The following is a 14715-nucleotide window of genomic DNA, read 5'->3' as shown; positions in this document are numbered from 1 at the left end:
CGCAAAGAGGCTTTTAGAAGAACTGAAACTGAATCTAGAAAGAGCAGAAACCGAAGAACAACAAACAAAACAAGACGCTGCACTTGCAAAACTTCGAGTTGAAGAATTAGAACAAGGGATTGAAGATGAATCTAGCATTGCTGCAAAGACACAATTAGAAGTTGCACAGGCTCGACACCAATCCGCAGTTTCTGAACTCAAAACGGTCAAAACTGACCTTGAAAACTTCCGGGAAGATTACATTGTGCTTCTGTCTGAGCGCGATTTAGCATTAAAGAATGCAGGGGAGGCTGAGTTTAATGCAAAAGAAATTGAGAAAAATGTCGAGCAGTTGACGATAAAAGAGGCGGTTGAGTCGGCTCAAGCTGCTCATTTGGAGGCGGAAGAAAATCGAGCCGGTGTAGCTATGGATCAAGAACAAGAAGCTTTGAATCAGGAAGAAGTTAAGCGGTCGGAAGAAGAATTAGAGAAAGTCAACGAACAGATCGATGAAATCGGAGATCTAAAGTCAAAAATCGATACTGCTGCGGTTTTGCTTCAAAGATTAAAAGTCGAGTTAGCAACTTACAAGGAGGAAAACCATAAAGATATACAATCAGAGATCGATTCAGCCAAAACCGACCTCGAAGAAGTGAAGAATAATATTGAAAAATTAACCGAAGAAGTTAACCGGTTAAAACAAAACGCAAATTCGTTGAACACAGAGCTAGAAAACGAGAAGGAAACACTAATTGCGGCTAGGAAAAAGAAAGGGCTTGCGCACAGTTCGGTTGAGTCACTTGAAGCTGATATAAAACGAACAATGTCGGAAGTTCAAAAATTTCAAATGAAAGAAAAGGAAGCACGGGAAAAGGCTTTGCAGCTTCCGGGCCAACTTGAGAAGGCGGCTGAAGAAGCGGATCAAGCCAAATCGCGGGCTGAAAAAGCACAAGAAGAGATGCAAAAAGCGAAAGAAACTGCAGATCAAGCAAAAGAAAGTGAAAACAATATGATTAGTAAACTAAATGCTGCTTTGAAGGAGATTGAGGCGATCCGTTCTTCAGAAAGATTGGCACTCGGAACGATTAGTGCACTTCACGAGAGCGAGTTGGCTAGGAACAACAAAAGTGAACCCGAGTCCGGGGTTACTCTTTCCGTCGAGGAATATTATGATCTAAGTCGGAAGGTTAAGGAAGCCGAAGATGAAGCCAACACACGCGTGTCAGAAGCCATTTCACAAGTCAATACAGCAAAAGAAGACGAGTTAAAAGCTCAAAATAAGCTTGAACAAGTGAACTCGGGCATTGCTTCAAAAAAAGAGCAACTCTCAACCACTATGCAACGATCCAAAATGGCCAACGAAGGAAAGACGGAGTTCGAGAAGGAGCTTAAAACATGGAAATCCGAAAACATGAAAGCGAATAGTAGTGGGATTGGATCGTCTCGTGAAGTAAAGCGAAAGAAAAAGCGACGCTCGTTTTTCCCAAGGTTTTTTATGTTTTTCACCAGGAAGAAAGGGCATTCAAGCAAGAACAGCACATCAACATAAATGATCTGATTCTTTGTTGTGGATGTAACATATTTTGTTAGATTTTATTGCCATAATAGTTACATATTACATACTATTTAAGGTTTCTTTTCCCATACTGCATATTGTTCTCCTGAAGTAGCAAGTTGAAAATTATCAGGAATAAGGTTTCCAAGATCCATCTTTGGCCCTATTTTGACCATGATTTTTTCATCAATACTTGCAACATAGAGCTCGGCTTCATACACGAATATCTTCACTTGGCTCGTTGCAGTGATCCCGTTTCTTGATCTCACCGCAGATAACTTCGTGAGCTCGTCTTTCAGTCCCCAATCAAAGAAGTGGTCATAGAACTACAAAACATAAGTAAAACAAACAGTTAACAATATTGAAACATTCAATTATACAGTAAATGTGCTACAATCTTACCAATGAAGGGGTGCCTGGATGGGTTAGAATATATGCATATCCTTGCATAACTTTATGAGAAGGAAATGGCGACATCCTTTGGGTCGAACCCATGTCATGATTATCAATAAACGTCACCGCATTTTCAGGCAAGATCCCGATCAGCCCGGGTGGCTTACCGTTTGGGCCAATCAACCTCCACAACTCACCCTCCACAGCTGCTTGAAGTATAAACTTTGTAGTAAAAAAGCTGTTAACAAACCACCACCACTTTCTTGCACCCACTTCATTATTTCATTTCTATGCTGATCTTGGTTGTATGCCAGCTTACCGTCGGGCCCCATAGTCGTCGAGTTCCAATACTCCCCGACCGCAAACTCAGGAGACGTATTCGTCATATACACTTTACTAATACTCGAAGAGTACCCTCTTGCGAAATCAAACCGCCACCCATCGAAGCCTATATTGGTTTTTAACCAATTCATCCAATCGGATAACTCGCTTTGGACTCTTGGGTTAAGGTGGTCGATATCCGGGGCGTGTGGAAATGGCTCTCCCGTGTCCAGGTTCCCATTTCCATCGGAGTAATCGATGTCATCTTTGCAAATAAAAGATGGCCCCCAGTCGAGGCGGTCGTCTGGGTCCCGCCTTCGAATATGGTCCATTTTCCTCTCCCGTCTTGCCTTTCGGCTGTCCGGTGGTTTATAACTATGTCCGCAACCGCTTTGATTCCCTTGTTGTTGAATGATTTGATTAGTGATTTTAGTTGTTCTTCATTTCCATAGCGGGATGCATTCAGATCATATAGTCTGCCTGGCATATATCCTGCAATAGTAGTAGCACATATGTTGTTGTTTCAGTTCAATAACTAAAACAAATATTGAATACACTATGCCAAAATTTCACATTTCCTACCATTTGGGAAATATATGACATATATTTTACCTATATTTTATACTTTTAGACGGTTTTCACACTTTTCTTACTACACCCATGGTTGCAAAAATCGTGCCTAGGCTCCGAGTACTCAACGAGTAATCCCCGCCTAGGCCGATTTCTCGGTGAGCCATCTCCTAGTACTCTCTGACTAAGGCCAAGTACTCCCAATTCCCCAGTTGGCCACCTAGGGGTCCGCCTAGCGACTTTTGCAACATTGCTGATATGAACTATAAATTACCCACAACCCAAACATAGAGTGGTGATCTCATGTCACAGTCTCTGTGGGTGCGAAAAGTGTGACTGGACAATATGACAATAAGTATAGTTAAAAACGAAAGGAGAAATTTCGACATCAAATTTTCAAATATTTCATGAAACTTTTGGGATTAAAGTTTTCATGTTGAAATCTTCTAAATCTTCTATAATTTTATATATTTTGAACAAAATACCCTTCTAACATTTTTTTTAAATGGGCGCACCGGTGCATTAATTAATGTGTATAGTTTCACACAGTTAAATATATATGAAAGGTGAAATTTTGACATAACATAAAACATGATCCGTATAACTTTTGCTCAATATAATTAATGTGTCGCGTGTAAGGAAGACAGACCTTCGGGTGCGGCAGATTGGGAGGGAGGCGGGAGCCAAACATGAGTAACTCCGGCAGCCGCAAGGTCATCGATGGAACCAACCAGGGAGTTGTACAATCCGCCTTCCTTTTTGCATGATTCCCAGTTAAAACCCTGAAACAACAACGTAGGAACTGCTACGGCCGAGGTTACGAGAAAACATGCGACAAAGATCGCACCATGGACAAAATTACTTGCACTCATGCTTTGTTGCTGGTTTGATGATAGATTCAACTAACACTCATTATATAGCTAGATATTACATAAACAACAAGGCAAGTTGCCAAGTCTTTGGTCTTTTGACACTATTGAATTAATCATTGTATTTTTTTTTCTGTTGTTCACATTACATGATATCTTCCGTGAAACACACGGTCCTGTGCGTGTTGACTATGTTAACTTGTACTTCTTAACCCCTTTAGAGCTTTAGACTCTTTTATATACATGTATTTTACTTCGACAAAAACAATATAATTAATTAAATAATTTTGATCACATTATATGTTTTGGATTTTAGGATCTGTATTGAGAAAAACAGAATTACGATTTGAATTAGCTAGGTTTGGTTAAGATATCAAAATATATTATACTAAAAGGTAAATAAAAATTGTCTCTTGTAATCAATGAATAATGGTGGTCAAAGATGTAATTTCAGTACCATACCATCATTATGTAGTTAATTCTATGTTTTTTTTTCATACTACAGGCTTGGTATTTTTTACTACATGAATAACAATTTAATTAGACGAATATTGAATATTTTTGATAGCTGCCTTCTGTCTATAACCTTTATCGGTGATTCCCGACAAATTACGATAAACAGTCTAAATAAAAGAAGTTCACTTTCATCGACAGAATTATCTTGGAATAATTAACAATGGATTATCAAGGGCTCCCTTGTCGTTAAAGGCGAAGATAAGATTTCAGACAAAATTTTCTTCCGGGTTTTTTAGTCAACGTTAGTGGCACAATTTTTGTTGCATAATCCGCCACTGATGGGAAAGATATGATTCCAGATAACATTCTTGCGTATGACTTTTAGGGGTTGTGGATGGGATTGGTTGTAGAAAATAATCAAGCAATAATCCCACCGAGATATTTATCATAGACATTATGCGTGTGTCCTGGTTTAACATAGTTTTCAGATGTACGAGCCTTTTAACATGTATTCTCAATAGTACGTACTCTTCGGTTTATACAGTTGTTGGAATTGATTGTTTCATATGTTAAATATGACAAATGCTATGTTTAATAAGGTGTTAGCTAGTTTGTTAGAATTGGTTCATAACTATGTCCACGATCACTTTGATTCCCTTCTTCTTGAAATATTTGATAAGTGATATGACTTCTTCTTTTCAACAAATAAAAAAAATATATGTAGAATTATCTGTTCACATTTTTCACTCAACTATCACACTTTTCGTTATTGGGATATAGGTATGATCCACTTTCAGTGCAAGTGTATGAAAAGTGACAATTTCATCTTTACTGAAACGTATTAAATTGCCTAATCTCATTTAACTCAAACCAATTCAATTACAAAATAATGATAAAATAGTTAATTAAATAATACATGAGCCAGCCTTGAATTTGATTCAGATCAGTTTTTGGTTTGACCAAAAAGATCTTCAAAACGGTATAAATTGAAATCGAACTGATGATAAGCACCAACTCCGGTCACATCCCCAGCCACGATATTCAACCACTGTCTTTGTTGGGACATTAAGTGTTTGATGGTCGAGTAATTAATGCAAACGATAGATATAGTTTCTTGAACATAAGAAGAGAGGTGAAATTATAGCATGGCACATGAATGATCTGTGTAATGTAGTTAGTATACAACGATATTTGTAAGGAAAAAACTAGGAGGTGTAGTACAATCTACCTTGCTTATTGCATGATACTCTATTGAAACCTTGAAACAACAATGTAAATGTTGTTACGAGCGAGGTTATACCAGAATCTAGAGATTCATTATAGAAAAATCTCCATATTTTGGAGATGGAGATTATGATGATGAAAATTATAAACGTTAAAGAAAGAGATGGAATTCATGTTTCAGGTACAAATCAAATTGTTGATGTATAAATCGAAATGTTTGAGATAGAACATTTAAATACTAGATATTTGAATGGTGAATCTTTATTTAAGAGATTCACTTTAGCAAAATCTCTTTATTTTGAAGATGGAAATAGAGTTTCCAGCAGGAGGGAAAATATAAAAAAATCATTCTAGAGAAGATTTTTACTTGAACGTGAATGCTCTTACATTATGTTTCAGAGTCTAACTTATGGATGAAAAGAAAAATAAAGGAGAGGAAATTAGAAAATTAGTTTTAAGTGGGAAAGCAAGAGAAAGGAAAAGAACATAGAGCAAATTGAGTGTATTCTTTTTCTTTCCGAATTGGAAAGAATCAAAGTGAGGAGAGGAAAAAGATTTGATCAAACTCCATGTAATTAAAATTGCCAAGTTACCCCCCACCTTATCTATATCAGTTTATATATTTGGTTTATTAAACCTAACTGTTGTTCATCATCATCATCATCATCACAAGACTCCGACGCGGCGCTGGAGACGCCTTAAGCATACCCCCAAGCCACACCTGTTTCTTAATGGTTGTTTCAACCCTTCTTTTATTAGGTATTCTTAATTGAAAGAAAGGGTTGAAACAATAATCAAGGAGCCAATCTCAAGCAATTATGCAAGTTTACACCCATACCAGCAACTTTACACATGCTTGTATCCAAGTTAAAGATTTACTATTGCACCCTCATTCTTCTTGGTAGTGTTAGAATCTGCTATATTTTTTATTGTTGAAAAAGAGGCTTCTAGCGGTTTAGAACTTGTAACTAGTTGTGCAAACTACAAACCAAACATATCGTTTTAGTTTATTATTTATTATTAAGGTTATCCCCACTCTGGTCAGACTGCGTTGTCTAAACCTAACCCACACTAGCGTAGAGACATAAAATATCCACGAACCATTTTTTACTATAATTTATTTACTTAAAAAATGCCATTTAAACAAACGCCATCACAAAAACAAAATTAAAACTGTCTTGGCTAGTTGAGCTTGCATGACAGATTGACCCAACCAACCAAATTGGTTTGGTTTGCCGTTTCTCAAAACCGTTGCCAATGATTCAGCCTACAACTTTCGTAACAACTTCCCAACGAACCAGACAGTGAACACCTTGACTGCCTTTGGTAGCGATAGGCTCCCAACCACCCAATCACTTACCGCATAAGCAAAAACACTAAATTCAACTAAATATTCAACAAAGGCTCAAAGCTAAAGATCACAATCAAACATATAAAATAAAATCACTCCCATCAACAAATTGTTGAGATATATTAGACCGGAATACATTGTGCTCAAGCATTTGGTAACATGCCTTAAATTACATCTTTGAGGGTTTAGGAAAAATGTCAGGTGTGAATTTCTGGGCTGCACTCAAACTTCCTTTCACCTTCATCTTACCCCTGTGCACATAGGAACCAACAAACATATAAGAAAACAATATTATTTAAATCATTATGAATGTTTTTTCTATTAACCATTAGAATATATAATGGACATGTATACCTCATGAAAGCAATTTGAGGATTCATTTTCCCAGTGGCAATTTTGTAGAAATCCTCATTTGTGAAAGAAAATGTGGCATCTGGCTTTTCTCCTTCATATGGACCTACATGTTGGCAAATCAACGATACCATTACAATTATTATAATAATTATCATGGACCTAGGCCCTAGTCTGGCGGTGGGATACATACTAGCGTTTAATAGGGGGTTAACCGGATTGAAATTTTATATGTGATTTTTCAAAACTATATATGTATATACAATTTTTTTAATTTATCAATTATATATATATTAAAAACCAAATACCTAACCTCTCACATATTCTACTATTCATGATTTATACAAACTTTGAGACTTAACTTACAACTCTTCTATGCACATATGTGTAAAGGATCTTGAAGTTTAATACCCCGACGCGAGGGTCAAAATACTAGTTAAGTATTATTTTTCAAATACTGATTTTGACATACTCTGATGGGTACCCATGGTTGTAAAAATCCCGACTACGTCCAATTAACCTCGATTAATCGCGATTCGCTACTAACCCCGCAGGCTAGTTTCCGATCATTCGCTATCTGATCAAAATCGGTCAAAATTGAAAATTTTATATATAAATACGTATATTTGGAAAATTACAAATAAATTCCAATCCGATTAATCCTATTAATTCCAATTAATCGCAAATCCCTACCCCACCGTCGACTAGCGCCTAGTGAGTTCTACAAGTGGTACCAATTTTAGGGGCGGATTAGGTGAAATCGAATCAGTACTCAGCGATATTTACAAGACTGATAAATTATCGGAAAAAATTGCAGTGGGGATGAATCAAATTAATCGAAAACTAATTCAAAAAACAAAATCAACTTCCAACAAATCTCCCTATAAACCGCAGCAATTTCCCTAATAAAGAAATAGTAGTAAGCAAATAACATACCTTTAGTAACATCTCCTTTCTTCAAATCAACGACGTAAATCTCCTCGTTGTACCCAATTTTCTGCAAAATCAACATAATAATAAGATACACCAATTCCTCAAATTACCTAGAATAGAAAATGAATCAAATATTCAAACCTTTGGAGCAAGATGGATTTGATAAACAAGACCGATCTTTTTAGTGAGAGCTTTGCCGGCATCAGTAGAGAAATGGGTCTTCATTTGGTCCAATTGGGCGCCTGATTTGAGATCGGAGGACGCCATTGTGGATCCAATGAAAGTAAAACCTGAAACAGAGTCTGGTTTATATTATATGAATTGAATGCAACGGTGGAGGAATGATTTCAGAGGGATGGAGATGACCGCAACCCAATAAGGTAAGCCCATTATCTTTTGTTTGCTTATGTTGTTCGGATTGGTAGGGTTGTGCATAGGTCGGTTTGGGGCGGTTTTGAGTTAAACTCATAACCATAACCGATATGGCGATTAATGGATAACCATAACCACAACCGACCCATTATGACGGTTTTGGTTAATCGGTTTTGTAGGTTATAATGAGTCGGTTATGGGTCGGTTAACCGTAACCAAAACAATGTAATTGAGCCCAAAAATTTGGTACTAATTATTACAAAAAATGACATGACATAATATAATAAATTATAAAATTCATAATATTAATACCAAATATTCAAAAAATTAATGACATTATATAATCCAATATTGAAAATAATGACATTATATCATCCAAATATTCAAAAAATTTTGAACCAAAAACATAAAAATGATATAATCCAACAACATGTTTGGTGGAAGTTAATCCCAAACATATTAAACATATTGTTGGTTAAATAAATAGGTCGGTTCGGTTATAACGGTTTTGGATTTATCTTTAACCAAAACCGACCCGTGTTTGGCGGTTTTTAAAAATTCATTAAACCGACCCACCGATTATGTCGGTTATTGGTTCGGTTATGTCGGTTATTGTTCGGTTTAACGGTTATAACGGTTAAGTTGTTCACCCTTAGTAAAAGGCATCCTCTTTGATTATTCACACACCCTTTTTGTAAAAACCCTCCTACAGGTCGATTAATTATTGGTCGGTACTCAATTTAAGCAATTTTTGTAACAGTTGCAGCTTGTATGTTATTATTATTGATATTAAAATACACATTTGTCGATTGTATGTATTTTATAATTACTAGACATGTGACCACGTAATACAGCGGGAAATGCGGACTTTGGTAATCACATTACAAGTTTATGTGTGTTCATTGTACGGTTTGAAACTGTGAAACGTTCAAACCTGATTTCACGATTGACTTTTTTTCTTTAACTTTTGGCCAACCGATTTCAATTTTCAACGGGGTGGTTTCAGTTTTCGACGACAAAAAAACGTTACTAACGGTTTAATTTAAAATCCATCAAAACCAGACCGCAAACACCCATGCGTAAAATCTTGTTTTTTTTAACTGAAATAAACTATAGCAATATGATACTTAAATTAAAGATAATAAAATGCTCATTTTTATGGTGCAATTCTTTATAAAAAATATTAACGTATAAAAAAGTTATGACCGTTAAAATTTCGTGAGAAAGTTGAGTTAAAAGTGAAATCGAAAAGAGTGTATAGGTAAAAGATTAAGGGCTGTGTTGTAAGTTTTCTTTAAATTTACAAAATGTGATTAAAGGTAAGAGGGCAAAATTGTAACTATATTTTATGATTTGAAGTGCACGTGATATTTATCTTTTAAAAGACTTTTAAAAGACTATATTGCCCTTTTCAACATGCTTTTTTGGGTTGTAAGTTATGTATTATAATGTGTACTTTACTTAAAAACAAATGTTTTAATTTGCCCATCTCTCTCATTATATAAACTAGGTATAAATATAGATATAGATATAGATAAGTTGGTCCACTAGCCCAACTAGAGGTGCACAAATCGGTTAGCCTATAACCGGTTATTTTGCTAACCGTTTTTTTTGCGGGCATTAACTGGTTAGACTGGTTTTTCGGGTAGGGTGGTAACCGTTTTTTGACCGGCTAGAAAAGCGGTTTTGACCGGTTAGGCCGGACCGGTTAATAACCGGATTTAATAAAATAATAATTAAAAAAATCGGTTAACTAGTTTATAACCGGTTTTGAAATCCATAACATAAACCGGTTACTAACCGACGTTTAGAATCGGTTAGGACTAGACAGGTTAGTAACCGATTACAAAATCAGGTATGAACCAGTTAACCGGTTTATGTGTGCGCCTCTAAGCCCAACAATGAGTCATTATGGGCCTAAAGCCTAACACCTATAATGCCACTTCGGGTTTAAATGATATCAGTTTTGAAACAACATTTTTTTTGGGAGAATTCCTATAATAGCCCATTTATATAATGTGTTTTCAAGATTATCCCCACTAATTCTAAATGGGCTATTATGGGAATTCTCCCCCCCTTTTTTTGTTTTTACTTGACCATCATGACTCATAAGCTTAATGGCTCATAATAGCCTAATAAGTAATAACCACCTATCGACTGATTTGGGCCTACGCCTAGAGGTGCACAAATCGGTTTTTTTTAAAAAACCGGTTCGGTTATTAACCGGACCGGTTTTTTTTGGCCCGGAAAAAAACCGGTTCGGTTAATAACCGGACCGGTTAATAACCGGTTTTTGTATCTCAAAACCCTAACCGGTCTAACCGGTTAGGACCGGTTTAGAAACCGGTTAGAACCGGTTAATAAACCGGTTTTTTATTAACCGGTTTTTTAATAACCGGTTTTTAGGTTAACCGGTTTTTTTTTTTTTTTAAATAACCATTATTTTTTCACAGTATAAACAAACCGGTAACTACAAGGCAAAACGGACTGACTCCATTCTTTGCTTTCGTTGTTAGGGTTCTTTGCTTGGAAGATTAAAAACACATAACTTTCATTTATAGCTTTTACATTAAAAATACAAACATTAAATCGTTATCGCATATTCGTAACTCAAAAATACAAACATTAAAGAATGCTTAGACACGATTACATTAATAACTTGCTGTTTCTTACTTATTATTTGCCTCCATGTTTGCTGTTTCTTTAACTAATTTTCTTCGCTACCCGATCCCAAGCTATTCCTTAGGTAATCGTCGTACGCGGCTTCTTCATCGGTCATTGGTTGAGTGTGTCCTTGATTGACCTCGTCTTCATACAAGCCCGCCTCATACTCCATTTCCCCCTCGAGTGAGCGTTGATGTTGTGCCCTATCTAAAGAGTCCAAGTAATCCTTGTAGCAAATCGACATCTCTACAGCTGGTGGAGTGAGTCGAGTCCTCCTAATCGATATAACCCTGCCAGAAACAGAAAAAGCAGACTCCGAAGCTACCGTGGAAGCTTGGACCGTTAGTAAATCTTTGGCCATGGCGGCGAGGATCGGAAACTCATCCTCCTTACCTCTCCACCAAGCCAGCAAATCAAGACTTCTAAATTTATCCGGAGTCATGTGTTTCACAAAGTTGGTACCACCATACCTTCCAAGTTCACTGCTTGGGGTGTTTACCTTTTGACGTTTACCGGCGTCTTCCCAAATCATGTAGTACATCCCCATTTCACGGTCGGTTTGGGATTGGGATTGGGCAACAGCTCTTAACGAGTCATGAATTTGGGAAGACGACCCGTATTTTGTAAGGTAAACATCATACATGTTTGACAAGGTGGTGTTGAAAGCATTCTTTAAAGTTTGGCTATAATAGGGGTTTTGATCGTCGTTTAACTCTAGCTCATCACAAATTTTTTCTATTAAAGCTTCAACACCACCAACATTGATGCAAGGGTTTAACGCAGCAGCACATGTCAAAACAGCGGGTAGTTCTTGAAAATATTTTCTAAATTTTTCTTTCATTTTTACACCCATATCAAAATAAGGTGCACCCCTACAATGAAGTTCACTCAACTTTGTGCACATGACAGCAATTTTTGGTAAAGCAATGGGGCTTGTTGGATAGTAAACCCCGGATAAACTAGTTGTGCAAGATTTAAAAATTTGAAGGACCTCCGTAACGATCTCAATCAATAACCAGTTTCTAGGATCGTACGGTGCACATTTACCCCTACTTGACAAAATTTGATGAAACGCAATTAATGATTCTTTTTGTTGGATGGCTTTCTCAAACATATCATGTCACACCCGGCCCTGAGCGGCGGAAACAGCCGGGCGCGCACGAGTGGGGATTGATAATTAAGCACGGGCCATTGCAAAACATTCAAAGATTTTTATTGCGCATGAGGAGTTTAGTACAAACACATTACATCGTTCAAAGATTACAAAAAGAAACATCCAAGTATAAAACTGAAGATTTCCTCGCTATATCCCCTTGCGCGGCGGGTAACCGTGCGCATCGAGGGGATAAAACCAAAATCTTCCAAAAAGCTTGTTTTAGATGTTCAGCGTGTGGTGCTCTAAGTGTGACTCCCTGCGCTACCTAGTTATCTCCTGAAAGACACGTAAAAACATTTGAATCAGTATAAACTGAGTGAGTTCACAAGTTTTAGTAACTTGATAAAATCATTCTGAAACATTTCTGGCAACATCATTAACATCTGCTTGGTAAAATCGTATTAACACATAATTCTGACAATATTCTGATAAAAATCGTTCCGCGGGTTACGCGTGAACAAATTCTGGATACGGTGCTCGTCTATGTAAGTGGTGCAGCCACTACGAGCTAAAATAACGTAAAACCGTCCCGCGAGTTACGCGCAGACGTTTCTGGAAAACTATGCTCGTCTATGCAAAGAGGCATTGCCCCTACGAGCTAAGGATACCGTCCCGCGGGTTACGCGCGAACAATTCTGAGAAACTGTGCTCGTCCATGCAAAGAGGCATTGCCCCTACGAGCTAAGGATACCGTCCCGCGGGTTACGCGCAGACGTTGTGCCGGAAAACAAGGCGCTCGTCCATGCAAAGAGGCGCGACCCCTACGAGCGGGCTCAACCCCATAGTACTGCCCCATGCCAGGCACTCGTCCATGCAAAGAGGTGCGACCCCTACGAGTGGGCGGATCAAACCAGCAGTCCCTACCCTTAGAGTTCCAATGGTAAAGTGATCACTTACTCGAGTTCTAGCGCACATACATTGAAAACCTTAGATAACCGTTTGCATTGCTCATCATGAAACATAACTTAAACACATAATCGCTTTCATAGCTTGTAAGTATACCATGATAAAACATTATTTAAGTACGTGTCCCTCGCCCCGAAAGCAGTTTAAAACAGTGAAAACAGTGAAAATAGGGGCTGTGAGACTCACCTGTGGTTCTTGTTAAGGGATTAATCGAGATTCGGGTTTTCTTGGTGTTGGCCTCGGAATCGAAGGTCTAGAATACGATTAAATAACAAGTATATATATTAAGATCAAGAAATAGGAGAATATAAGGGTTGGATAGTAGGTCTCAAGGTTATATTCTTGGCTTACCTAGTAACAGGATCGGAGCTGGAAACAACGGATGCTTGGGAAAGGATTAGTGCAAGTTTGTAGTTCTTTGAAGTGTGTTTTGGGTGATAATTTAGGCTACAAATTTATAGGCAAACTCAAGGGAACACAATCCCTTGCTTTAGGGGATTGAAATCTTTTCATATTTAAATGTAATGATGATAAAGTATAGAAGTTATTATTATTTACTTAAGAGTGGAGTGGTGGATAAAAGATTTTGATTTGATTTGGACAGAACATGCAGATCTGGGGTTGGTGAAAATAGGGTGGCTGACAGTTGACTTTTCATGTTACAGTGTGCTTTTTCAGGTACTTTTGTCAGTGTACAGTAAAAAGTGGAAAATCTCTGAAACACGCTACTGTTTCCTTTCGGGCGGGAGTAATCTCCTTAACTGGAGAATAGACCAAGTGTTCTGCGCGTATAACTTGGTGCGCATAGCTTTCTGCGTATAGGGCATGTCTTTGCTGCGGGTAGGTGCGTAACCTTCTCGCAGTTAGGGACATTTGAGTTTCATTTGTAGATTCTCCAGGTGGTCTTGGTATTTCAACATAGTGATCAGTCATGTTGAAGTCAATTCCATCTTGGAGCTTCGGACAAACTAGCTCTCAACGTTCCCGCCATGCGGGTAGGTTAGTTCCCTTCCGCACGCGCATAAACGATGTAGGATGCACCCGCCTTAGCATCATGCGGGATGGTCAACCCATAGACAACATAATGTTTAAGTTACATAAAACATAAAGCCAAATCATTCACGCATGGCGCATATAACATATGCTCACGCTGGTTCTTAACATGGTGCGCTCGCGCAGGTTGCACATAACAACTGCATGCGCTGACTAACATGGCGCGCTCGCGCAGGGCGCACATAACAAATGCACGCGCTTATCATTTACAATCACCTAATTATTAGGTTGATTACTTAGCTTATGGGTTTGGGAAATTACCAGTTGTCACATTCTCCCCTCGTTAAACGAATTTCGTCCCGAAATTTAGGAGACGTTGCTGGCAGAAGCCATGTTCTGAAAGAGGTGTGGGTATTTTGTGCGCATCTGGTCTTCTCTTTCCCAAGTGAATTCAGGCCCACGCCTCGAGTTCCACTGAACCTTTACTAACTTGATTTTGCTTCTGCGTAACTTTTGTTCTTTCCAATCGGTTACTGCTATGGGTTCTTCTACGAAGTGCAGCTGTTTGTCAATATGAATTTCTTCCAACGGTAAAATCAACGTTTCGTCAGATAAACACTTC

The 14715-nt window shown here is 37.8% G+C and overlaps 1 protein-coding gene and 2 pseudogenes across 2 annotated transcripts; 1 reads left to right on the top strand and 2 right to left on the bottom strand.

Annotated features, from left to right (window-relative positions):
- Nucleotides 1-4: 4 nt before the first annotated feature.
- Nucleotides 5-1528, top strand: LOC143603020 (protein WEAK CHLOROPLAST MOVEMENT UNDER BLUE LIGHT 1 pseudogene; annotated as a pseudogene).
- A 77-nt stretch (nucleotides 1529-1605) lies between these two features.
- On the bottom strand, nucleotides 1606-3748 carry LOC143603022 (alpha-amylase-like; annotated as a pseudogene). The gene is made up of 3 exons (XR_013147971.1): nucleotides 3468-3748; nucleotides 1937-2740; nucleotides 1606-1860 (listed from the first exon to the last, which is right to left on the bottom strand). The product of XR_013147971.1 is annotated as an alpha-amylase-like (transcript).
- A 2998-nt stretch (nucleotides 3749-6746) lies between these two features.
- On the bottom strand, nucleotides 6747-8374 carry LOC143603021 (sterol carrier protein 2-like). Its single transcript, XM_077079956.1, has 4 exons — nucleotides 8144-8374; nucleotides 8006-8066; nucleotides 7073-7175; nucleotides 6747-6969 (listed from the first exon to the last, which is right to left on the bottom strand). The coding sequence occupies exons 1-4, from the start codon at nucleotides 8267-8269 to the stop codon at nucleotides 6888-6890; spliced, it is 372 nt and encodes a 123-aa protein (XP_076936071.1). The 5' UTR covers nucleotides 8270-8374; the 3' UTR covers nucleotides 6747-6887.
- Between the last annotated feature and the right edge of the window lie 6341 nt (nucleotides 8375-14715).

Source organism: Bidens hawaiensis, unplaced genomic scaffold (genome assembly GCF_021521415.1).
Source record: "Bidens hawaiensis isolate Kalapana, Puna unplaced genomic scaffold, B.hawaiensis_p1.1 tig00060333_1, whole genome shotgun sequence".
NCBI lineage: Eukaryota > Viridiplantae > Streptophyta > Magnoliopsida > Asterales > Asteraceae > Bidens > Bidens hawaiensis.
This window is presented reverse-complemented; position numbering and strand designations above follow the sequence as displayed.

What these genes read in the sequence shown, in the direction of transcription:
- LOC143603021 (XM_077079956.1), bottom strand. Translation starts at nt 8,269, where the DNA reads ATGGCGTCCTCCGATCTCAAATCAGGCGCCCAATTGGACCAAATGAAG. An exon ending in AAATCCATCTTGCTCCAAAG is followed by an intron (nt 8,067 to 8,143) that starts GTTTGAATATTT and finishes TTGATTTTGCAG; the next exon opens with AAAATTGGGTACAACGAGGA. An exon ending in GAAAGGAGATGTTACTAAAG is followed by an intron (nt 7,176 to 8,005) that starts GTATGTTATTTG and finishes GCCAACATGTAG; the next exon opens with GTCCATATGAAGGAGAAAAG.